Source organism: Polypterus senegalus, chromosome 11 (genome assembly GCF_016835505.1).
Source record: "Polypterus senegalus isolate Bchr_013 chromosome 11, ASM1683550v1, whole genome shotgun sequence".
Taxonomy (NCBI): Eukaryota; Metazoa; Chordata; class Cladistia; order Polypteriformes; family Polypteridae; genus Polypterus; species Polypterus senegalus.
This window is the reverse complement of record NC_053164.1, coordinates 148,705,843-148,732,092: the sequence shown is the minus strand read 5'-3', so window position 1 is coordinate 148,732,092 and position 26,250 is coordinate 148,705,843. Positions and strand designations below refer to the sequence as shown.

The following is a 26,250-nucleotide window of genomic DNA, read 5'->3' as shown; positions in this document are numbered from 1 at the left end:
TGGCTTTTGTTTGGCTTCATTGATGCCTTGAGAGTGTCTCATGGTGTGGTGTGTTTGAGTTTTTTGTTAATAGTCTGGGAACTCCAATTTTCATTTACAACCTGAAGATCTGTGTTAGGCTTTTCTGGTGAATCTGAGTTGTATTGGCACTGATTGTGGTTTGTTTACTGCCTTTTGCCCATTTACTGATGGGCTGAACTCCCCTTGACCCTTTATTGAATAATCATGTTAAAATTTGGATTGAAACCCATTTCACCCATTAGTTCTTTTTCATACTTGCTTAAGGATTAGGGGAAGATGGAGTATTTCCCAAGCAGGAGCGAACCCTACCCAACCAGTATCTTGCTCATCACTTTTTGCCCTCTCTGTATTTGTCTATTGAAGCTTATGCGTTGGTTTCCACAACTTCTGTGCCTGCATACATCTGTGGTTTGAATGTGGCTCTGACTAGATGGTTGTATGGGAAAGCATTTGGTCCTGCTATACTAGAACATTTTGAACACTTTTGTTTAAATTATCTGGATATGTTTTTAATATCTTTGTAAACATGGTAAAAAACCATAGAATGCACATTTAATATAAAGATGTAGATTTTAGTGAAAACCGTTGATAGCCAGTCTGAATTTTCAGAGGCTACCATTGCCCAAAAAGATGGGAGGATAAAGAGTGGGTCACCTTGCTGAAAATGTTTTGTGTAAAGACAATTCTGATGAGTTTGGATGACTTTACTGCCCTTATTTATTTTAATTCTTCTGTTTTATAGGTATAGACCTGTGGGTTCTTGTTTTGGGACGCTACCCCCTAACACACAAGATCGGCATTCCTGAATTTAAATATGTGGGTAACATGCATGGAGATGAGGTGTGTGGGATTATTAATTTTTATTTATTTATTTATTTATTCATTTATTTATGTATGTTTTGCAGTTAGTAGTTAGACAACACTGTTTGCCTTTGCAAGTAGAATTTAAGCATGAGAGAGAGTTTTTGTTGCCTTTACTCAGTAAAGTGTACATATTGCTTAGTTGAGATATCACCTCACCTTTTTGGAGTTTAGCTCTCGGCTCCATCCCTCTCAATGTGTGAATTTGAATGTTTTTTTCTTTTATTGTGGAAAGCTTTCTCTCAACACCCCCAAAGACTTGTATTTTTTGTCAATGGTTTGGGCACAATTCGCTCTGGGATATGTGGGTGCTTTATTCTGGGTTGGTTCCTGTCTTGCTGCTGATGCCATTTGACAAGTCTATCTCACTCCAATAGAAAATAAGGAATTAGAAAATATGGGTGGGCAAATATATCATTTTTGAGCATATTTGAAATTTTTGAAAGTTGGCATAATTTCCTGACTGTATAGCTGGTATATTTTCTTCATTTTAACGTGTGTGTGTGTGTATAATTTTATTGTTTCAAATTAATTTGTCAAGCTGTTATCTGGAAGATTGAAAGGCAAGGTCTTCAGGACCAGCTTTGTTTATATGGGTTGGAGACGGTGGCACCTACCAGAAAGCAAAAGAAAGACCTGGAGGTGGCAGAGTTAAAGATACTAAGATTTCCATTAGGTGTGACTAGGATGGACAGGATTAGAAAGGAGTACATTGGAGGGTTAGCTCATGTTAGGCAGTTTGGAGATAAAGTCAGAGAGGCAAGATTGTGTTCGTTTGGACATGTGTAGAGTAAAGATGCTGGTTATATTGGGAAAAGGATGCTAAAGAGAGAGCTGGCAGGCAAGAGGAAAAGAGGAAGGGCTAAGAGAAGGTTTGTGGATGTGGTGAGAGAGGACATGCAGGTGATGGGTGTAACAGCAAGATACAGAGAACAGAAAGATATGGAAGAAGATGATCCGTTGAGGCAAACCCTAACTGGAGCAGCCGAAAGAAGAATTTAAGCTGGACAGCATAATACCACAATGACTAGTCTATATACCTAACTACTTCATTGACCTGGGTTTAAACCTGGACCTGGCCAATGTGTCAGAGTTTTGCATATTTATTTGTCTATGTGGATTCATTCCCCCAAAAATTACCCCTCCCCCAAATTACTCAGGAATCTGATGTTTCAATTTATAACTTCAGAAGCATTCCTCAATCTGCCACAATCTAATTTTTATTAATAAAGCGAAACTGAAGAGATGCTGCAGTTAACAGACATCTGCGTCTGCCTATCTCAAGCGCCTTTTGGAGAAGCAGAGAACGTGACAGATGACGCAGGGTGAGCGTAAAGGGTCTGATGGCTACCTATGACTAACATGTGAGAATGTATGAGACTCTGAGGATCTTAAAGTGAGATGCATTACATTTCCCAAATTCACCTTGTTAGCACTGTGATCCCTGCCACCAGGGAGCTACATTACACCTTATCAAAGAAGCTCTTCATCTGAAGTTGGAAACGGTGAAGTCCCAGAATAAGGATAAAAGTAAGGTGGAAAATATTCAGACCAGACTCCATATAATGAAGTGTGTGTTTGCTTTTCCATAAGTTGTATGAAATGTTTAATGTCATACCAAGTTATGGTGAGTTCAAGTACTGTTAAACTTTGTTTTTACTGTGGAGGACTGCTTATTTCAGATGCTACTTGAAGGGCTTCAACAGACTGAATGGAAAAAACAAGAGAATGACTGGTGATATTTATAAATATGCAATGTGGAAAAAGGGAGCACAGTACAATTAAAGCTAAATGCCTGATCCAGGCATTTTAAATGCAGTTTTACTGCCCGGGAGAAGTTTGTATCATCCTGGCTAACTCAGCAAAAGAAATGATTAACTCTGTGCCAATATCTTAATAATGAATCATAGTTCTGAATTCTGGTAAATTCAAACATAGAATCCAATGTCTATCAGCACATTCCATTTATGAACACTACAAGCTGGAGGTGCTCCAGTCAGATGTTAATTACTTTAAATATAAATTTTGTGGTACGATCTGAGCATGTCTGACTTCCTCTTACTCCCACCTACATCCTTGTTATTGATGGCAGCATCTTTCTGTTATCCAAGCCAGAAGTTCTTATGTGAGTTTATGATGTATAATATTTTTGAGATTATGTAAAAGTTTTATTTCCCCTTGGAGAAATAAAGTATCTTAACATTTTTATGAACCCTGTACAAGTATTGAAGAATGGCTAGTGTGAGCATTGTTACTGGGTATCTTTAGTTTGTGCTTTTAAATGTCTTTAGATTGTGCACCGGTGTACATACACTGCATCATAAATGTTTGTGTTGCATGTGCCACTCATTTAACTTTATCTCGTCCTGTGCATGTTCTAGTGTTTGGCATCAGGTCTCCTTGTCCATTCAACGCAATATAATGTAAAGAACGTAATAGCACACAGGCTTGGCTAGCCACCCCTTGGACTTCACAGCTGTGTCTTTATTTTCCACTAAAATGCATGTTTTTGAACTAGAAATAAGAATCAAGCTTGACTTAAGTGGTTACAGCTGAAAAGCTGACTCTCGGCTACTGAATTTAAAAGAAAATGGTTTTGGTGACCAGCAATCAGTTCTAGATTTGCAGTAAATTAGTTAATCCTTCATTCACAAATTTGATGCTAGTTTGCTACTTTGAGGGTCACAGATCTTTGTCGTAACTGCTTCTGCCTTGAATACTGAAATACATTGGCTTCATTACCTTTTACTACTGTAGTAAAAAGCTATGAATTATTAAAATGGTGTGACTAGCTTATATTTGCAGTGTCTTCTTTTCTTTTATAGTCCATAAACTAAACACTAGCATCTGAGGTACCAGTACAGGCCCTTCTATTGAAACCTTTTGTCTCAGTCCCGGTCTGCTACTAGCTAACCAATCACCACACCATTGAGATGAGGACTGAGAGGGAGAAAGTGTGGTAACTTGAACCTACTGGAGAAGACTGAATTACATTTGGCAATTCTTGTGCTGTAGTTTCATTTCTTACAGTGGGATGCAAATTGTTTGAACAATTATTGCACACTTTCTGTAAATCCAATAAACTTCATTTCACTTCTCAAATATCACTGTGTGTATCTCCTATATGATATATTTAACTGACATTTTTTATCGTAACAACCAACGATTTCTACAAGAAAATAATGACTATTAACAAGGTTGCCCAAACTTTTGCATCCCACTGTATGTCTTTCTTGTGTCCGTTGGAGTCACTGGTCCTGTTAACTTCAGAAACCAGGTTTCAGCTACTGATCTGGCTACTGTCTGCCTTGGTGTAGATTGCATTTGTACATATGTCCCTGTGTTTTCTTGAGGTTTTTGCATCCCAAAGATATATGCCTTGTAAAATAACATTTTAGTTTGTTGTATGGTCTGCCATCCAGGACTGATTCCTGCCTTGTGCCTGATGGTACTGACTGAGAGGCTGAACTTCATGCTAGAAAAAGGCTTTTTTTTTTTTATATATATATATAAATGGTTACACGCATCATCTTTGTTGTAACCTAATGAAAATGTATCAACATTGATTGTCGCAAGAAAGTGCAGCCAAAAGTCTTTGTCTTTTTTATACAGGCAGTCCACGGGTTACGTACGAGATAGGGACTGTAGGTTTGTACTTAAGTTGAATTTGTATGCAAGTCGGAACAGGTACATTATTTTAATAAATGCTGTTGTTGACCGACTATAACCAAGTGCTCTGCCAATGAATGATGAGTTTCACCTCTCTGACCTTTTTATTATTTCTACTTTATTTTCAATGGTGATGTGTTTTTTCTCTTCTTTACTGTATCACCAGCACTTGCATCAGATTTGTGTTTCCGAGACATTCTTGAAGGGTGAAGACAAAAGTTTAAGATGAGCTCTTCTGCACAGCACTGTACATGCTATCACAGCAGGAAGGCACCAGTTGTCTCTTGTCAGTACATCAAATGGGTTGACAACTTCCTGCTATATGCATAACAGTACAAGCAGGCTTTCTTTTGAGAATGAATGGGGGGATCGATGGACGGTTCATCACCAGCCCATCTCACAGTCACCTCTACTACTGTATGCTGCCTGCCGTGTCCGCCCACCGGGAACGAACATGGTGCGGCCAAAGGCAGGTCATGAATTGCCCCCATTCAATAGGCAGCCATCCGATGCACACTACAATGCTACCCCCCACCGCCCTGTTCACCCTTGATGGCCTCCATTCAGCCACAACCGGGTCACCGCTTGCAGCATTACCAGCCGCCCACTGAGAACGAACGGGGCAGCTGTGTGTGGTGGGCAGTGAAACCGCTTGCTGCTGGGAGCCGCCCGAGGGACACTACACTACATTGCGCGTGCAGCGAAATCGCCCCACTCCAGCCACCACTTGAAGCATCCTTAGGCCAAAGATGACAGAGCGGCAGCTATTGAGGCGCATGCGTCGCAGCTGTGGCCCCGTTCGTAAGTCGTAGGTCGGATGTCCGTAACCTGGGGACTACCTGTATTGTGGTAATATTTTTAGTTGGCTATGAACATATCACCAGGAAAGGTACAAATGCATGTAAAAATGTTTTTGTTTGAATGTGTACAAATAAACCTCTGGAATATTTGATAAAAACTGTAAATACATGGAACAAATAGCCAAATAGTGAAGCCAAGAACTGCACCTTAGGAATATTCAAACCTTGAGTGGACTGTGTTTTGGAAATGTTACATGAATAGGAAATGATAGGTATACAGTTCTTCTCAAAACATTTCATATTTTCTTGAAGTGATGAGTATTACATCTTTGTGCAGTGTTATTCATATTACTTGCCTTCACTTAGTATGTGAATGAACAGTGCAAAGCAGTATCACATTTGAAATGATCATAGTTCGCCCCATTAAATCAGCAAAAACCTGTAGTCAGCCCTGGTCTTGTATGGCAGACGTTTTAAATTTCTTCAATGTAGCTAACACTAAATCTTGCAGTGTAATTTCCTATATAGGAGGGCTGAGTTCAGCTTAGCCTCTAATGGTATACCATTTAATCTATACAGTTTCTTAAACTATTTTGAAGAGCAGCAACTTTTTTTCTTCATCTGATGACCTTGTATTTCATACTTTTTACAAAGTGTGTTGCTTTATTCTGGTGCCCTACTGTAACACTGGTTGTCCTTTGCTTTGATTGATGAAGCTGATGTATGCCCCAGCTGACACATGTCTCTTCTTCCTGGAAACCATTTTTTAAATAAAGACATCTAGGAACATAGCTGAACTCAATTAAGGACTAAATGTTCTTCACATTCTAGTGTGCCTCAAGCTTTCATTATGACTGTTTTGCAGTGACCCAGCATTCTGTTCATATCTGAATTCAAAGATGCCTGCCTTTGGAAGAAACACATTTGTAGGATGAGGAATGGGGGAAAAGTGATTTGATTATTATTGCTAGTAAGAACATAAGACAATTTTTTTTTTTTTTTAGCTTTCTAGATACCTTTTGGCTCATCTAGCTATCCATTCTTCAGCTACAGAGAGAAGGGGTAGAATCCAGAATCTTCTCCTGGTGAAGCTTGCCAATCTATGAGATATATGATTTGAAGAAGGCTAGAAAATTCTCAGAGCATATATGCATTCAGTAATTTATTACAGGCTGCACAGCAGGTATTGAATTGCCAGATGCAGAAAAGACCTTGCGAAAATGCTTGAGAGGATAGGACTGGCAAGGTTCATATTTTAAAATTGTAGCTCACTCTAATAACTAGAGAGCTACTCTGTCCTGGTGGAGTAAATAATCCCTTCAGGTAACTGAGGGCTTCTCTATGGAAGTATTGGATTCACTATATCTGAATGAATGCATTTATGCACTTCTCTTGAAGTTGCCATTACTCATTTTTTGCCTTTGTGCAAGTGTATTTTTTACTGTTTTCATTTCAGGAGTTAATGCAGGCAGGTGGCTGCACTTACTGTGCAGAGTCATGTGGGCAAGGTGAAGATGATATGGAACTTTTATAATTAGCCTTCTTTTAGGTTCGGGATAGGGTCTGTTTAAGATTTTTTTTAATGCAACATGATCTTTTGTTTCTCTATCATTGCTGACATTTTTGGCAACTAAATAACATATGTTATGCAATTGATACTTTTATTTTGATGTGCCTGTGGGTTGAAAGGAACAACTATGGGAGCTGATCCTTTAAATTGGACATTGGGCTTATGGGGCCACTAAAGAGAGCTGCAAGGTTGAGTGACACAGGTCTTCTGAAAGTGTTCCAGACTACATAATTTGATTCTTGTTGGAGCTCCATCCCTGGCTTTAGTTTGGTTTAGTGTTTTCTATTTGTTTTTCTTTGTAAAATTATTTATTCATTTTGCTAATAAGTGTGTGTTAATTACCTTCTTTTAGGATTTATTTTTAAATCTTTTTTTGTTTATGATCTTGTAATTATTTCTGTTTTGCTTCTTGCCTTCTCCTTTTCATGTTGAGCCCAAGGGAGTAGTGGGGCCCTCCTATTTGTGTAGGTGAACTGCTAACAGCACAGCGGCCTGGACCTTGATTTAAGGCTGTCTCGAGCTACAGTCTGTCCACCCAAGGTTTCAGTTCCATTGTCTCTCTCTTTAGTTTCCCTGCTCAGAGGGTTTTCTATGTTTTGTGGGAGAAATTAAGGTGAAGTCTACGGTTATTTATGTTGTAACCTACTCACTTGAAATAGCCAAAATAGTGTCTTTAGAAATGGCCATGGAAGCAGGGCTGACTTCCACCAGCCAGTTCAGAGGAGGTGTACTGAAAGGCAGCCCAGCTTCAACGAGAGTGGCTGGCTTTGTCCTGCTGTGGGCTAAAATGTGTTTAACCGTCATAGGTTAAAAAATGTACCCTTAAAATGTCCCACAATATGTTCAGCATGCCCTAGGAGAGAGATTACTCCCAACACCTACAGTAGCTAGTAAACCGCAAGACAACTTTTTATATAGATAGTTTATGAACAAATTCCAAAAAGCAACAAGAGGAGGCACAAAGGATTTGCCAAAAAAACATTTAGCAAACATCTCCCAAAAGATTAAACAGAAATCAGGATCTCAAAAATAGAAGCCAAGGGTCAAAAAGACAGTACAATGCAAAGAAATGGCAATAGCAAAAATGGAAAAACACCCCATCTACCAAACACATACATTGTACCATAGAGGCACTGTAATACCCATGAGTCTTCACAGGCCTGAGAGCAATCCTTCAATTGAGATTGACCAGTGGTCCTTCCTCATAGTGAACCATCCACAAAACACAAGGGGCATGGCAGCACAAGCATCCACATATACAAACCAAACCAAAACTGATAAATGCATAATTATTCAAATAATAAACCTGAATTGCATCAACATAATTGAGAACACCAAAGGGCCAAAAAACACAAAAATCTGAGTATGTATGTATGTATGTATGTATGTATTGCTTATCAAACATTTTTTGATATTAATTTTGCAACTCTAGGTTCTGGTTAGGGGTCGATATACACAACAACCATGTGTTTCCTTGCTTTTGCCACAGTGGTACAATTTTGTTTGCGTGCAACTGTAGTAGCCTTTAAAGTTGTGAAGTAGAGGAGGAAATGACATTTTGTATTAAATGTTTGCACCTGCAAGATATCTGTCTGTGGTACTTGCTTCCTGAGGTCTTTTTGTAGGCTGGTTGTCTTGTTAATCAGAGGATTACTGACAAGAGACAACTTCCTGCTATGTGCAGAACAGTGCAAGCAGGCTTGCTATTGAGAATGAATGGGCCTAAACTTTAAATTAAGTTCATAGACAGGCTACCGCTGGCGTTTCACATGCCCACAGGTAATGCGGGATACAAGTTTAATGAGAGGACGCAGGATATAAACGAGAGTTTTGATCACTTTGTAACTAAGTTAAAATTGTAGGTGAAGGGGTGTGCTTATGCAAATTCCGAGACTGTGTTTGTGGGGGATTGACAGTTAAGGCGGGTGGGGGAGTCACGTCATCATCTCCCCGCCCATTCATCTCATTTCACTCTGAGCTGAGCTCCGCGGCTAACGCCGTCTTCCGAAGCAACTTCGTCAGACTGCCACCAAATACTCACAGAAAAATCCACAAGTTAATACACACGCTCTCTCTAGTGTTTCTCCACACTGAATCCTCCAGGCACTACTTACAAAAGGTCACATTGACAATCGTGTTACGTTATTTTTAAAATCTTTCCTTTTCTTAGCACAAGCACAGCTGAGAAGCTTCGGTGCATGTGCTCCATAACGCGTTAAAAAATAATGCATTTAATCACACTTTGCATTACAAGCAAAGGGAGCTTTTGTCAATGCATGATTTCCTGGTACAACAATTACACTGATCAGCGCATCCCGATTCATTTTACCCTCGCACCACCTTAGTTTGAGAAGAAGTATGAAAAAATATGAGGTTAACATAGAAAAACAGATCACCAATTCAAGCTTTATGAATAATCGATGCGCCATCAATAATTGTTTTGGTAAAGCCATCCTCCTTCCATTTTATAATTTTTCCGCCAATAGCCATGATTGAATGAACAGTAAATAAAGTAAGAGCAAAGCGAGGGTGACTTATTTAGGCAGGCATATATATGACAGCAACACTCATGACAATGTCAATCATGTTACGTTATTATTAAAATGTTTCCTTTTCTTTTTCATTACTTCTTTAACACACTACTTCTCCGCTTCGAGGCGCGGGTATTTTGCTATACAGTAATCCTCCTCGATCGCGGGGTTTGTTCAGACCCCCGCGATAGGTGAAAATCCGAAGTAGAAACCATATGTTTGTGTAGTTATTTTTATATATTTTAAGCCCTTATAAACTCTCCCACCCTGTTAACATTATTAGAGCCCTCTAGACATGAAATAACACCCTTTAGTCAAACGTTTAAACTGTGCTCCATGACAAGACAGAGATGACAGTTCTTTCTCACAATTAAAAGAAAGCAAACATATCTTATCTTCAAAGGAGCGCCGTCATAAAGGAGCGCGTCAGGAGCAGAGAATGTCAGAGAGAGCGCAAAGAAAAGCAAACAATCAAAAAATCAATACATGCTTTTAAGTATACAGAAGCACCGTGATAAAGCGGCATTTTGTAGAGGAGCGTCCGTGTCCTCTGTGCAAACAGCCCCTCTGCTCACACCCCCTCCGCCAGGCAGAGAGAGTGAGAAAGATAGAGAGAAGCAAACAAGCACAGCGCGGGAAGCATATCTTATAGCATTGAGGAGTTTTAGTTAATATATAATACATGCTCTGATTGGGTAGCTTCTAAGCCATCCGCCAATAGCGTCCCTTGTATGAAATCAACTGGGCAATCAAACTGAGGAAGCATGTAACCTAAATTAAAAGACCCATTGTCCGCAGAAAGCGGCGAACCAGCGAAAAATCCATGATCTATATTTAGATATGCTTACATTTAAAATCCGCGATAGAGTGAAACCGCGAAAGTCAAAGCGCGATATAGCGAGGGATTACTGTATATATAATATATGAATTACCTACAAAGAGCGCTGAGACTTTTGATATCATGAACGTGTGTACAAAAGGGGTCTCCTGCCCAGCAAAAGTCGAGCAGCCAGCTGCATAGCTGTGCCGGCCTTTGAGACGCTGACTGCGCTTCTGGTTTAAGTCAAAGTGAGCACTTTTAATTTTTTTCATCCTCCCCCTGCGCTATAGCCCAGACAAGTGCAAACACGGGACCCCTTTTCTACACCACGGCAAAATAATATTAAGGTGATTCACACTTTCTTTTGCACGTATACGATTATGAGGTCCTAAACTCGGATTATGAAGACACGCACACGAGTGGAGGACTGACAGTGCCATCACAGCCGATTAATGGCGGGGACGTCTCACCAGTCTACACAAGACACACCGCGACTGTCCCCAAAAGGCGATCATAACGTCCGCGAACACATCTCTCTATACTATATAAAAGAAAAAGGCAACTTTCCTTTCTTTACACCTTTTTTCCTTTTATGCCAAACCAAAGCCTTTCTCTCTTAACACTGCAGAGGACACAAAACTAATTTTCTTTAATTGCCGGTAAGGCACATTACCAGAGGCACAAATTTGAACTTTCACATAGAAAATTTAATTTCTATACCACAGCCATCGTGTAGCGCCTTTCAAAAGGGATCTACTACCGAGAGATGATCCATATACGTTTTAGCTGCTGTTAGTTACTTACCTGTTGTGTTACACAGTCTTTAAAATGTACTTTACCCGCAACCACTCTAGTAGTGATCAGTGTACCTGTACTTCTTGAAACGTTAATGTTTTACTGTTTAATCACTTAGACTATATTTTATTATTTTTCCCTTGCACTCAGTGACCAAAGCTATACACACACATATAGATACACATACATATACTTGTGTGTATGTTTGTATGTATATATATATATATATAGAGAGAGAGAGAGAGAAGCAATCCAAGCTGTGAGAAAACAGTAAAAAGGAGGCGTGTCAGACGTTGTGGTACATTTTCTGATGCAGCTACCGAAAACAACTTTGTGACGCTGCCACCAAATACACAAAACAATTACTTTGACAATCATGTTACATTATATTTAAAATGTTTCCTTTTCTTTTTCATAACTTCTTTAACACATGACATCGCTACGAAGCGCGGGTATTTTGCTATATATATATGACAGCGGCACTCATAACAGTGACAAAACAATTACATTGACAATCATGTTACATTATTTTCAAAATGTTTTCTTTTTCATTACTTCTTTAACACACTACTTCTCCGCTGAGAAGCGCGGGTATTTTGCTAGTATATAATAAAAAATGGTGGCAGGGATATTCATATGAGAGTTTACTTATCTGTTTCTTCTTTTTCACTGCAAGATTAAAGGATAATTTCTCTTCCTTGCTCAAGAGATTTTTGAAAAGAATATGTGCAATGGCGATTTAAAACCTATACCCACAGAAAAAGCCACTGATAACATTGTGAAGACATGTTGGTGCCTTTTTATATGGAGTGATTTGCACATAACGGTGAAAAATGAGTGTTCACGTATCAATCTAAAGAAAATCCAGATTACAAAGTTGTTTTTTTTTCTTTGTTTTTTTTTTTTTTAAATGTCTTGCTTGTCTCGATGTTCATTATCACTCGGCATTACTGGTCTAATATTTTCCATATTCCATGGATGTCTTGAACTGATGGAGGTACCTTTTTGACTTTTTTGGATTGTATTATGGGACCACAATGTGCATTAGACAGTTATTGTAGCATTAGCAGTACTGTACCTCCAAAGAATGGATCAAACAGAATGACAGCAGAGGCTTAAGGCTTATGAGACATTGACCACGCAAAGAAGGCATTTTCTTGCATTTGTTGAAACCTCCACATGCATGTAGTTGAGATTAACAAGCACAAGCACTCCAAGAGGTCCACATGATAGAAAAGGGTTGGACATGTACCGTATCTGTGATGATCAGTAGAAAGTTGAGTAAAACTTCTGGATATGCAAAATAGCAATTTGTCCAGTCTGACCATATACCTAATGCAAATTTAAAGCAGGGCATATAGTTACACTTAATAAACTATCTTTGATTTTAAAAAGGGTCCTTATACTGAGACCAATTGAGAGCATCACAAACCTTCCAGAAGTAGTTGGACTTGGTTAGCATGCCAGAAGACGAGCTTAACAGGATTTTGTAGTACTCTGGTGTGTTTGGGACGTTACAGGGACAGTAAAGTTGATTGAAATGTGAGGAGAGAATTCTTTAAGTGAGATTTGAATGTGTCCTTGGAATTGTGAGTTGGTCGTCCTCATCAAAGGATCTCAGTTGTCTTAAGTGCTCTTAAGATATAAATTTAAATTAATAGCTTTTTATGTCAGAAAGAGAGATTTGAACATAACCCGATATTATACAGATATCCAGTATACAATAGTTGAGCATGATGAGCAGAGATCTGCCCTTTTCATTTAGTCAGTGTCAAACCCCTTGAAGCAGCGTTATGAACTTGATAAAGTTGCTTGATCCTTTGAATAGGATGACCATTAAAAGTAGATTCCAATAATACTGTAGTTGGGTGATGATGGCATGCTAATTTCTGCATCAGAGGAGGAAAGGAATGGTCAAACTTAAGTTTTCCATAAGTGGTAAAAATATGTCTGACTCCAGAATGGTTCTTCAAAACTCATAGATGTCAAAAATATTATTAGTGTCACCAGTAGTATTTTAAAGTTTGAAGAAACTTAACTGTACCTTCTCCATGGGTTTATGTGAATTATGCAGGAGTACTTACAATAAATAGTTCTGCTTTGCTTATGTCTACATACACCCAGAGAGGTAGGGGCACATCCGTCGGTAGCATTTGAATCAAACAAAAATGTCAATGTTCCACATAGTCCAACATAATTCTTAAGGTGTTTGCAGTTGAGTTATCAATAACTAATTTTTATTTGTTTGTTTTTATCTGGTTTTGGATTTTTTTTTTTTAAATCTACTATGTCTTGTTTTTTTTTCTGTCTCTTAATTATGCCATGTAAAACACTACATGTTGAGCCAATCCTGGCTATTTAAAGCTTTCAAATTAAATGTAATACAGTCGACACATCGACCCCTTCCCAACCCCCCCACAGAGCTTAATTCAGGTTGTTCTGTGATTGATTTTGACATTCATTCGTGTGATTTACAGGTTCATCAGTAGCACTTCCTGAGATGACACCAATCAATGTATTGCTCTCTGTGAGCACTTCAGTACTGCCCTTCTCAGGCTTTGAGGTAAAACTCTGATCTAATTTACAGTACACTAGGGAAAAAGACTTCTTCAAATCGGAGACTTAAGACATGAGCTGAGACAGGGCTGAATTTCGTCTTAGTGGTTCAGTCCTAATGGGATCACAGAAGATTAGTTTTACTTGCGTCACTGAGAATAGAAGTGGGTGGGGTGCACCTGCAGTGTAAAAGCTAGGAAACATTCACTCACACAAAGAATGCAGTGACTAAACAACCCAAAACTATCACCAACTATCACAGGCGCTTCACTACTGTGAATGAAATGTAGACATAATGATCATTTGTTGTTTGATGGCTGGTGAATGAATGTTCTACTTCAAATAAAGTTGCTGTGTCTTTGAAATCTTTTGAAGGGTGTTCTTTTAATGAAGTTCAGTACTACCTGTGATGGAACAAAGCAACTGGAAGCTCACAACTCTCGCACAATGTGCCCACCCATATGCATTGTACTTGGCTGTTGAATATATCACCTTAATGTACATCTGATTTGTGGTCTTTGTAAAACCCTAAAACATGATTGCTGAAAAATGTTTAGTTTTATATCTTGGAGAAAAAGAAAAAAAAAACAATTCATCATAGCAAGTATGTTTTGCTGAGGGAGTATTTAAGATGGGTGGTATATTGGTATAGTAGTAGGCAATACAGGCTCACAGGTCCTGCATTCTGAGTGGCAGGTGATGTGCCATGTTCATGCAACCTTTGCACTGCCCTTTCTCACAGCCTCGATAGTCACACCTCATTCTCAACTCGTTGGATGCCGCTGCCTCCGGATTCCCCCCTACCCCCCACTCTTCTACTTGCTCCCGTAGCCTCTCAGTCTCTCACCAGGTCTGTCCCGTAGCCTTTCAGTCTCGCTTCACTTAAACTCGTCAGTAGTACTGTATAGTGCTACCCAATTCGCCCTCCTTTGTTTACCTCTTCCAAGCTAGTGATTGCTTTCTTTTCAAGTGTATGTGTCTTGTCTTTTATCTGTTCTCACTGCACTAATCTATTGCACAGCTGACACCTGACAATAATCTATTCAGACTGGCCTAAGTTGACATATGCATGTCGCCACACCAACATGAGCAACATGCATTGTGCTACTACTTAAAGGGATTAAAAAAATTAAAACTACTCCTATCAATTTAGCCCATACTTGTCTTCCAAAAGTGGTGTTTCTTCAAACATCTTCAAAGACATGCTGGTCTGGTTGAATGATGACTCTGAATTGGTCAGAGCGTGTGTGTGAATGGCAGCCTTTTCAGGTTTGTTTTCCTGCCTTGTGCCAGAGTGTTGCAAGGACAGTATTCTGATCCCTGTGACCCATAGCTAGCTAGCATGGCTTCCTTGAAAGAAAAAGGACTTTAGCTTTCAGTAAAGTGGACTTGGCCTCGGCCTCCAAGCAGGCTTAGATTTGAATCCTAGATCAGGGCAGTGTTTGTGTGTGGTTTCTGTGTTCTACAGGTTTCTGCTTGAAATATTCTGCTTAGCAGGCAGTGTGGCCAGGAGTGGTACCTTCTCCCTGCAGCTGTAAACAGGTTTGAAAAAGGGTAGGTGGATGATGATGATGATGATGACTGTTATTCAATGTCCTCAACTAGTCAGAGCACTGGATCATTCCTTCCATTTATGTTTACATCTTGAGTAAGATGGCTGAAACAATAAAGAGAAATTCACTTTCCCATTGTTACCAGTGTTTGTAGCATTGTGTAGCTGGGTGCTCATATCTTGTTTGCTATACCGTTGAGTGTCCAGCCTTTTTTGTTGTAGCAGTGATTTCTAATATGTTAATTATTTGGCAGTGTTTTTTTTTTTTTTTTGGTGGTTCCCATTTCTTTGTTCTCTCTTTTTTTTTTTTTTTTTTCCTTTCACTGTGTTTTTGACTTGTGCCACCACCATCTGATTAAAGTACTGTACTGCTGCCTGTGATGATGTAATGAATATGATGCTCCATCTGTCAACAACACCAATTGCATGGAATCTACTAGGACAGGCAGAGTGGTGGCTCTGAGGCTAGGGATCTGCACTGACATTCAGAAGGTTGCCGTCAAATCCCATAAATGCCTAAAGGGACTCTGCTCTGTTGGGCCCTTGAGCAAGGCCCTTAATCTGCAATTGCTGAGTGCTTTGAGTAGTGAGAAAAGCGCTATTTAAATGTAAAGAATTATTATTATTATTAGGACGAAGTTTAAAACCACCAAATTAAGCACATTTGTTGGGTAGAATACCCTCTGTGGGCTAGATGGTCTTTTGGCTTTGGAACTCCTGAAATTTTTTGTATCTGTCCTCCCTGGCCATCTGATCATACCATCAGATTAATCTTTATAATCCCGAGAAACTTGAAAACAAATTCATAATTAAGGACAGAACTTCAGCTGGGACTTGTATATCTGTATAATTTAAGTTCAAAATTTTTTTTCTTTCATTTATTCTTATACCTTTTTTATTTTTTATTTGTTTTTCTTCTGGCAATCTTTTCTTTGACATCTTGTATATCACTTTGACCTACATGCCTTGAATGTAAATGTGATGCTTGCTAGCACATTACTTAAATACTGATACAAATATTGATCAAATCGTAGAATTAATGTTTTTCAGCAAACAAGTGTAAGGTTTCTGGAGTATGGTACCTTGCAGCTTTACGATATTTGTATTAGTACTTGTTTTTATATAAAATTCAGTTGAATTTTTTTTCTTTTGTTTCTCATATGTAGCACTTTTCCCTTTAGTATACATCACAGCTGACTGGTGACTTCTTAGTGTCTCATGAAGTCTATCTCCTAGCTCTTCCCAAAAATGTTAGAATTTAAGTGACAAATCTGTTATGCATATTTAAAATTGTAGAACCGTTGCATAGTTTAACAAGCAAGCAACACTGTAATATACTGCTCTTTCAAATAGCTTTCATTATGGAAAGTGCAGCCAATATGAAAACTTCAACCATAGTCTTAAACCTGAACATTCTGAAACACATAAAGCTTGGTTTGATTTAAAAATTAGTGTTTCAAATGTCCCACCACTAATTTTTGAATGTACTATTGAAATGAATATACCTTAATCTAATTCAGGATGAATTTTATTTCTTTAATGGTAAGTAGGTAAGACATGGTGGTTTGAGTGACTGCCTTACAGGTGCAGGAGCCCAGTATTGATTACGAAGACAGACATTTCAAGTCTGAATTTGCTTTAAATATTCCAGTAATGTTTTCTGGAGAAGTGGGGGGGGGGGCGGGGGAATATTTTAAATGTATGTTTTATTAGAACCCAATGATGATCAATTCATTCCCGCAGAAGTGCATTTTGGCACAAGTGTGTTCTTAACCCTTTAAGCACCTTGAGTATGGAAAAGGCACTATATAAATTAAATGTATTGGTTATTAATGCAGCATACCTGGTCTGAATTAGTCTGTTTACAACTATCAAGCTTATAAATTGTAGTTTTTATGCAAAGCCGATACATTTATAAAAAAAAAAAAATCTTCTTCAATTCAGAAACTCCCATTGTGATAGGATTTTAATACATATTTAAAAAAAAAAAAAACAGCTTTAGAGTATTTAAACAAAAGTATGCCGTGCTTTTTAACCTCCTCAATAGTTAAATAGTGGAAGTCTTTGAAATACGTTGGTCTTTCATATTTTCAGACTTCATTTTCAAAAGTTAGAAAATGCTTTTTGTGGTGCATAGGGTATAATTAAGTGAGCTGTCCAGTGTTGACACTTCCCAGTTTGCCCAGCCTGCATGTTCTTTGTTCCTGGGTTGTATAGCTGACTACCAGTTTTATTTTATTTATTTTTTACTGCTATAAGTGATGCCAGAATTCATTACTGTCTTTTGCCAAAAGGATTCTATGTTTTTGGATTCTAATCATTTTTGCATTAAAATAAAAATGTCCTCAAGGGCACATTATCATGGATTACATCATAATTATTTGAGATTAATGGATTTAGAACAAGTGCGTAAAACTTGCCACTCCTGTCTTTAACAATGTAATTGGCTCAGGACTTTAAGTGAGACTTGTGCCATGGTGTCGTTAACCACATGCAAATTAAAATTGTGGATGCTAACAGGCGTAAACTCGGCTTGCTAGTGTGTACTGTAGGAAGCGAATGCATCAGTCCCTTTATTTTGTCACCTACATAGCTTTAGACCGGTTCATCAACATCAATCGGCAGCACAAGAAGCTGCACAATGATCTGAAATGTCAATGCAGGACTTTTAACTCTTTGAGGGCTGAATATTGGATCACTTGTATCAAAATCAGTCCAGTAAGTCATAGTCCCAGTTCAGAGATAATAGGCAAAACGTCGTCCATGTGGTATTTTGCTTTATGTACTCGCTTCGATCTCTCACCATTATACCAGTGCCATTTTTGCTCTTGACTGTGCCTTACTACTCGGACATCTCAGTCAAACCAATGAAGCTAACTTTCCTTCTAGCAACAAGAGTACAACTAAAACATAATGTCTGGTTTTGTCACAGTTTACAGTTGATTACCATCGTCAACTCCTCCTTTTGACAAAAGTCAACATCAGCCCTGAAGGAGTTAAACAAATGGGCAGAAGCAAGCACCACCATTTTTCATCATTTTCTTGATAATATTTGTTTAAAAAAATGTCTTGTGTTACATTTCTTTTTATCCTGATAATCAACACTATTTAAATACAAGTGTAACTGCCAGGTATACCTCTTCCATAAGTGGATGGGACTGGTGAGCTTTATTTGCCTGAATGGCCTGTTTGCCTCTAGATAGTTGTTATATTTATATTTTGGTTAGGCATATTAGAGCAAAAAACAATTTTTCTATTTTTGCAATGGGACTGAAAATTTAAAAAAACCAAACAGCTTTATGCTGTGGTCCAGGTTTCAAATTTGCCTCTCCATTGCCTTGCCACTATAGAATTGTCTCTACATATTATGCTGTTTTATATTTCCTCTGAAATGTTTACTTTTGATTCATGTTTCTGTGTGATGTACTTTGTTTTCAGGAGGACTACAACAGTGTCAAAGATTTTGGAATAGTCTCTTTGAAGAAGAGCTTACTTAAAAATATTTATTGACAGTTTATTCTTGGGGCACCCCCTCTGAAACTAAAACTCCTGGAGAAGGTGTTTATTTTCTTTCTTCCTTATTAATTTGTTCAGGTTTATTGTCACATTCAAACTGATCTGTTAAATGAAATACACAGATTTTGCAAGAAAAAAGGGAAAATGTCTACTGGGCTTTTAAAATTAAAGTTAGAAAATCAAACTTGTATTGCAGTTAACAGTTTTCACAATAAACATGTTCAATCTATGGTTAGGTGGCATTAAAAATTGAAAAAGAGATACAGTAGTTTGTTCAGTATCTGTGTCCTTATGTCAGTATGGTCACGTCTGAAATGCGCCAATCTGGAAATAATCAATGCAGAATTATTTTAGTAGTGAGTGCCACAAAATGTAATTTCTTTTGTGGAAGGCTATGCAGTGTATTGTCTTTTCATGCATTCTGCATTTTTCTTATTTGCCAGTTTTACATTATAATGATTGTTTTCACCAATTTAAGTTCCATACCAGTCATTTAAGTCATTTTCTTACTCCTTAGGAATGTGTTTTTAATTCATAAGTGTACAAGAAAAGCAAAATATCCAGTCCTCATCTAGCCTGAATAAGATCAACTGACATAATTGATAGCTTGGAGACGCTCCTCCTTAGCTCCAGGGTGCAGACGTGGAGTGCTGCTCTGACACACATGCACAAGGGCTCTCTTTCTCTCATTCTCAGGGATTTTTGTGGGGCTCTAAGTCCCAGTTTGAAGCCAGAACATGCCATCTCTGAAGATGACATTTTTATAGCGCCTACACTTAGTGTTTACATTTGACAGACATTTTTATTTTGAGATAGTCATTTGTTTTCCAGATCTAGGGCAGACAAGCTCTTTATTGAAGAAGGGTTCTGGTTGAGGTTATGATGAAGTAGTTGGGTGACCTTAAGAACAGAAATTCAGTGCTTTACTAAGTGTGCCACCACATCTGAGCACCATGCCAGCTGCCCAGAGCTTTGCCTGCCCAAACTTGCTGCCAACAGTGCACCATTGTATAAAATCGTCTGTCATTGACATTCAGTAAATGTTAGTCAGGGACTAAAGATTGCTCCTAGCAGTTCTGTGGTATGTTAGCCTTTCGCAGAACAGGTCTGGCTTCCTACTAACCATCTCTCTCCCCCCCTCTACCCCAAACTTCATTTTGCTTTTGCTTTTTTGTCCTTGAGGATTATTGCACTCAGGTCAAATTACAAATCCTTATTAGGATTTGTCATTACTGGTAATACTGGTGGCACTTCTAATAGTGCTTGCCAATCTTGCTTTTTTTATTTTAAAAATTACTTATAGAGAGGAGCCAAACAACAAACTTTTTATTTAAAATTATAAACCAAACAAGTAGAGAGAACCCAAGCCATGACCTAACTGAGGTTTTTGCTTGAGGAATCTTTTTGAGCACAACTGAAGTAGATGAGAGAATTTACACAAAAGTGTGCAAAATAGATTTGTCAAAAATGGTTATAAACATGAAAACATAGTAAGGACACTGGGTTCACAAACACTCCTTTTCCCCTTCCTTCTCTACACTTCAACCTGGTTCCTAACTTATTCTTCTTAGGACTTAAACCTGAAATGTCATTTTTCTGCCCTCTGTCTAGGACTTTGATCACTATGGTGTCACATACTCCATCTTGTTGAGAGGCTGCAGAGTTTAGATTTGTGTGTGGCTCCTAAATACTATTCATCGCAACCCTCTTATACTTCTAAATGCACATTTATAATATCCCCATTTTACTACAGGGAAACATTGGTTACCCTTTTTTACAGATAAATCAGGAAGTCCCACCTGGGGATCTGTACACAGCTAGTGAGGTGGTCAGCTGGATTTACTTCAGACAGCATACTAGTGCTAATGGGGGATCATCTGCAAACTTTTTATGAGCATGTTTTTGTTAGTTGAGATTAGCTCCATCTTTACATCTTAGAAAACTGGCATGAATTCATCTAAAGGGTTCACCAGCTGATTTACAGTCTCATCACATGCTTATGACCTGTTGCAGTTTGAACTGGGAGATTTGTTTGCCTTTTTTTTTTTTTTGTTAAAAAGTGTTTTGTATTTAGCGTAACTTTTTAAATGCAGAATAACGGTGGAAGGAAAAAGTGTGTGTATGTGTGATATAGATATATTATTGCATTTTGGGCTCTAATAACGTGTGCCTGGGGAAAGAACGGTTTATTTTTGACCTTGTAGAAACCCGCTTTGGAGCCTTTTAATAACGGGTAGAGAGAACTTAATTTTCAACAATACTTGGCTCCATTTCTGTTTTCTCAGATATAATAAAATTCAAAGGTGATGTCTTCAGAGCTGGGACATTATGTTCCAGGTGGATCTGAAAGAAGACAATCACTCCAGTAGAGAAACAAGCACTTTATTTTCTTGAGATACGAGACTTGTGTATCAAGGCAGTTCAGTCAAAAAGATGCTGGATCAGCTGCAAGAAAGTGTGTTTTTCTTTGTAACTAAACTATCACTGACACAGCTTTTTCCGCTGCATGTGTCACAATATGCCTATATATAGTATAGAGATATTTACTTGTACTGTACATTACAAACTGTGCCATATTACAGATGTTAAATATCTCTAGAAAAAACAATTCATTTGTTTCTTCGGAAAAACCCATGTTCAGAAACAAGCTTTGCGTAACTAAATACCATATACTCATAATAAATAAGGTGCAGCATTTTGGGGGAGCAGGTGTTTTTTGCTTGTTTCCAGCCTCGCCTGTAAAGGTTAAGGCCAGCAAAAAGTTTAAGTATTTTAGTTTGCCACTAGCAATATTCCTTGTTCAAGTCATGGAATCTTTAAACAGAAGGGGTGGGTATGTGTTAAGCCAGATAATGTGCTTGTGAGTAGACCGGAGTACTGTTTGGGTAGTCCTGTACAGTATGACATCCCAGATAGGTTCTACTTTTACAAAGATGCTGATTGTAAGAAGGATAAAATATAAAGTTTTCAATTTTCATAACATTCTGAGTGATAAACCCATTCACTCTGTAGGCCCTTTATCAGTATATCCACACCTGATGCTCGATTTTCACAACATGTTGAAAGATCGTCACTAACTTTTTTGTGCACTACTTTTGAGCATTCAACGGTATGTAATGCATTCAACTCCTTCCCTGCCTTTCTGGGGTCTGTGTTGGTCAGTAAATGTGGGACTCATTCTCACTCTTTCTATTTAATTCTTTTATATAAGGAAGGGCAAAGCTCTTGAGTCATAACTGTACTAATCACAGATCATAATACATCTGTATATATTCATGTATATTTTAATTGTCCCATTCATCCATTTTCTCCTACTTATCCAGGCCTGGGTCACAATGGCAGCAGAATAAGCAATAATGCTCATGTGTCCTTTTCCCCCACCACCTCCTTCAGCTTCTCTTGGGGGTGTTGATACTGAGGCATTCCAAGGCCAGCCAAGAGCTATAATTGCTCCAGTATGCCCTGCCTCTTCTCTGAGGTCTCCTAACTGGATATGCTCAAAACACTTTGCCAGGAGGCATCATAATCAGATGCCTGAACTACCATAAATGACTGCACTGAACATATCAAAATTGGCCTTTGAGTGCTGCTTTTTCTTAAATAACTAATAAATCAAATTGAAATTTTCAGGTATTGCTTCTGGTCACTTTGACACCCCTTCACAAAAGGCCCAACAAGTGCTGCCCAGTACGGGTGAATCCCATTCATGTAGAAAGCTATGGAGCAGGGCAGTGTGGCAGTGCAGAAATTACTGCTTTTCAGTAACTGGACCCTAGTTCTGTCCTCAGATTGAAGGTACCAGATGTAGACTTCATAAAGATTTATCTTGGGACTCTTCATTTTTTCACCCTTGGTCAAAAGACATGCAGTTGGTTCAGCTGTCAGAAATGGCATCACTTCTGCTTTGCACAAATTGTGACTCTTTGCAAAACTGTGTGAATAGTGTGCTTGAAAAAGTTTGTGATTGTTGTTGTTCGTTCCTCTGCTTTTGTACACTGGTAGTATTTTGTTAGGATGCAGGCAGTGCTGTGAGTATTGGAGTTTGGAAACTATTTTGGGGAACTGGCCTCCGATATTTGCCTAAAAGACTCCCCAGTTTTCCCTATGGTTTTGATGTGTCATCCTAAAGCAGTTGGTATGATTTTTATTTTCCTTTTTATATACATATTACCTAGGTGGAAAATACTGAGCTTCTGTATACAGGGTGGTCCAGATCTAATTATGCAGATCCAGATCGTCTGGAAGACTCTGATTTATGCGGGGACGATTCCAGTTTGGCGGGGACGATTCTTCTGGTCGTCAGTTCACACACTTCTCAATGTTCCAGGATTTTTCGGGTGATTTTCTATGTAATAAACTTAAGTTATAGCGTAATGAAAATTGCATAATTAGATCTAGACCACCCTATTTAATAGGTATAGAGACACCCTTGGGTGTACCTTGGATGTGTTGGTGCCTTAAATATTATAAGGAAAGCTGTCTGATTATACAGCGAGTCCTGACTTTAAGCAGATAGTTACTGTTTGATAAGCAGTTCTAGGTGGACTGCATAAAATGGTGACTTCCAGTACCTCAGCTGGGCATGGAGTTGTGTGGAAGTGGTGGAAAGCTATTGGGAGTATATTTATTCAGTAAAAAGGAAAACCCCCAGGAGTTGCTTCACCAGTAGATTGTTGATTTATAGCCGACATTCTCCTTCTGAACACTTCATTCTCAGGTGGCACGGTGGTAGTTCTTCTGCCTCGCTGTAAGGAGAGCAGGGTTCACGTTCCAGGTTCTCCCTGCGTGGAGTTTGCACATTGTCCCCATGTCATCATTGGTTTCCTCCCAATGTCCAAAGACATGCAGATTAGGTGAATTGTAATCCTAATTTGTGTTTGTCCTGCAGTAGACCAACATCCTGTTCGGGGTTTGTTCCTGCCTTGTGCACTGTGCTAGCCAGGATAGGTTCCAGCACCCCCCGCGACCCTGATCAGGACTAAGTGGGTTGGAAAATGACTGACTTGTCCCTGCTCATCACATTCTTGAGTGCCCATTTGAACAAAAATTAAAAATTATATTTATCCATGTCATGTGTATCACAATAGTGAAGCATTGAGTGATTATTGCCATGCTCTTCTGCCCTTTAGCAACTGCAGCTCATCCTAAGATTCCACATAGAATGGCATAATGCCTTAAGGACTGAATGTGTATTTTGTGTAATGGCTCGTAATGCTGTCAAGAGGCATGTCATTTCCCTTCTTGTTGGTGTTGATAGCACTGTAGCATTTTGTGTGGAAAGGATGTCATAGCACAGATATAGCAGAAAACTTGTTCTGGTATTTATCAGGCATCGTTTCACAACAGGGATCAAAAGTTGTTTTCACAGCCTTTACACTGCATAAAAACCAGTAGCTGTGAAGCCATACACACACCCATCTGTTACTGAATCCATTTAAAGCAATCCAGGTTTGTGGAGGAACGCCATACCTGTGGCATTGAATGCAAGAAAAGTCCAACCCCAGACTGGACCAATAGCTGAGATGATTGCTTAGAAATCTCTGGTCATTACCTTATTAGTATGGCATGTCTTACCTACATGGTTGCACAAGAAATTGTGAACAATATGGCATTTGAATGAGTGAATTAAAAAAAAAAAAAATTGGGAGTGGTCTCCCCTTGACTTTCTTGTATACTCAGATATGGGGAAGGATATTTAAGGAGTAAACCACAAGACAATGATTATATTTTTTAAATTACATACATTTAAAGAACCATCAACAACAAATCAAATTAATAATAAATTGAACAATTATTATAAAAGTAAAGCTGAATAAATCAGACTTTGCAGCTGCATGAATAAATAGTAAAGTACAACTTCCGGTTAACGGAAAAAGCTCAAGTTGATCGAAATTTACATTTTGTACCTATTGCTTGTATGAAATTTTGGTTGACCTAAGTAAAAGCGTAACCACGTTTTATCATGTTTACATACATACACACACTCTTCTTCTTTTGGCTGCTCCTGTTAGGAGTTGCCACAGTGAATCATCTTCCATATCTTCCTGTCTTCTGCCTCTTGTTCTGTTACTCCTATCACCTGCATGTCCTCTCTCACCACATCCATAAACCTTTGCTTAGGCCTTCCTCTCTTCCTCTTTCCTGGCAGCTCTATCTTTAACATCCTTCTCCCAATATACTCAGCATCTCTTCTTTGCACATGTCCAAACCAGCGCATTCTCACCTCTCTGACTTTGTCTCCCAACCATCCAACTTGAGCTGACCCTCTAATGTACTCATTCCTAATCCTAGCCATCCCTGTCACATCCAGTGCAAATCTTAGCATCTTTAACACGGCCACCTCCAGCTCTGTCTCCTGCTTTCTGGTCAGTGCCACCGTCTCCAACCCATATAACATAGCTGGTCTCACTATCGTCCTGTAGACCTGCCCTTTCACTCTTGCTGATTTGTCACAAATTACTCCTGACACTCTTCTCCACCCATTCCACCCTGCCTGCAGTCTTTTTCACCTCTCTTCCACAATCTCCATTAAGTTGTACTGTTCATCCTAAGTATTTTAAACTTGTCCACCTTCACCAACTCTACACCCTCCATTCTCACCATTCCACTGACCTCCCTCTCATTTACAGACATGTACTGTTCCTACTGATCTTCATTCCTCTCCTCTCTAGAGCATATCTCCACCTCTCCAGGGTCTCCTCGACCTGCTCCCTACTAATGATACAGATCACAATGTCATCAGCAAACATCATAGTCCACGGGGACTCTTGTCTAATCTCATCTGTCAACCTGTCCATCACCATTGCAAATAAGAAAGGGCTCAGAGCCGATCCCTGAAGTAATCCCACCTCCACCTTGAATGCATCCGTCACTCCTACCACAGACCTCGCCACTCTCACACTTCCCTCATTCATATCCTGTACAACTCTTACGTATTTCTCTACCACTCCCGACTTCTTCATATATTACCACAACTCCACTCAAGGCACCCTGTCATATACTTTCTCCAGGTCCACAAAGATGCAGTGCAATGTTTTCTCTATACTTCTCCATCAACATCCTCAGAGCAAACATTGATGACCTCAATCAGTCCTCCTGGTATTCAGGATTCTCATGGAAGAACTTGATGATGACGGTCATGTGGACGTCTGGCCTTTAATTCATTAATGTAGGGACATCACATTAAAAAAAAACGGAAAAAGAACAGAAGAGAAAGTAGGGGTTAGTACGGATTTTGAATATGAATAACATGAGTAATAATAATAATTAATTGAATATACAGAGCATCAGGATTAAACTAAGATGAAGCTATGAGAAAGCCATGCTAAAGTAATGTTTTCAGCAGGTTTTTTTTTTTTTAAAAGTTCTCCACTGTATTAGCCTGGCGAATTCCTATTGGCAAGCTATTCCAGATTTTAGGTGCATAACAGCAGAAAGCTGTCTCGCCACTTGTTTTAAGTTTAGCTCTTGGAATTCTAAGCAGTCTCTTCCCCCTCTTTCAGCCAACATTAGCCCAATTTCAGCCAGCACCCTGTTGGCTAACAGTACTGGTGGTGGTC

The 26,250-nt window shown here is 38.9% G+C and overlaps 1 protein-coding gene across 1 annotated transcript in view; it reads left to right on the top strand.

The window, feature by feature from the left end:
* The window catches only part of cpm (carboxypeptidase M), a 109,711-nt gene that overhangs the window by 35,651 nt on the left and 47,810 nt on the right, over nt 1-26,250 (top strand). Inside the window, exon 3 of the mRNA XM_039769800.1 lies at nt 764-861. Within this exon, the coding sequence (XP_039625734.1) occupies nt 764-861 (98 nt within the window). The remainder of the gene's footprint in view (nt 1-763; nt 862-26,250) is intronic.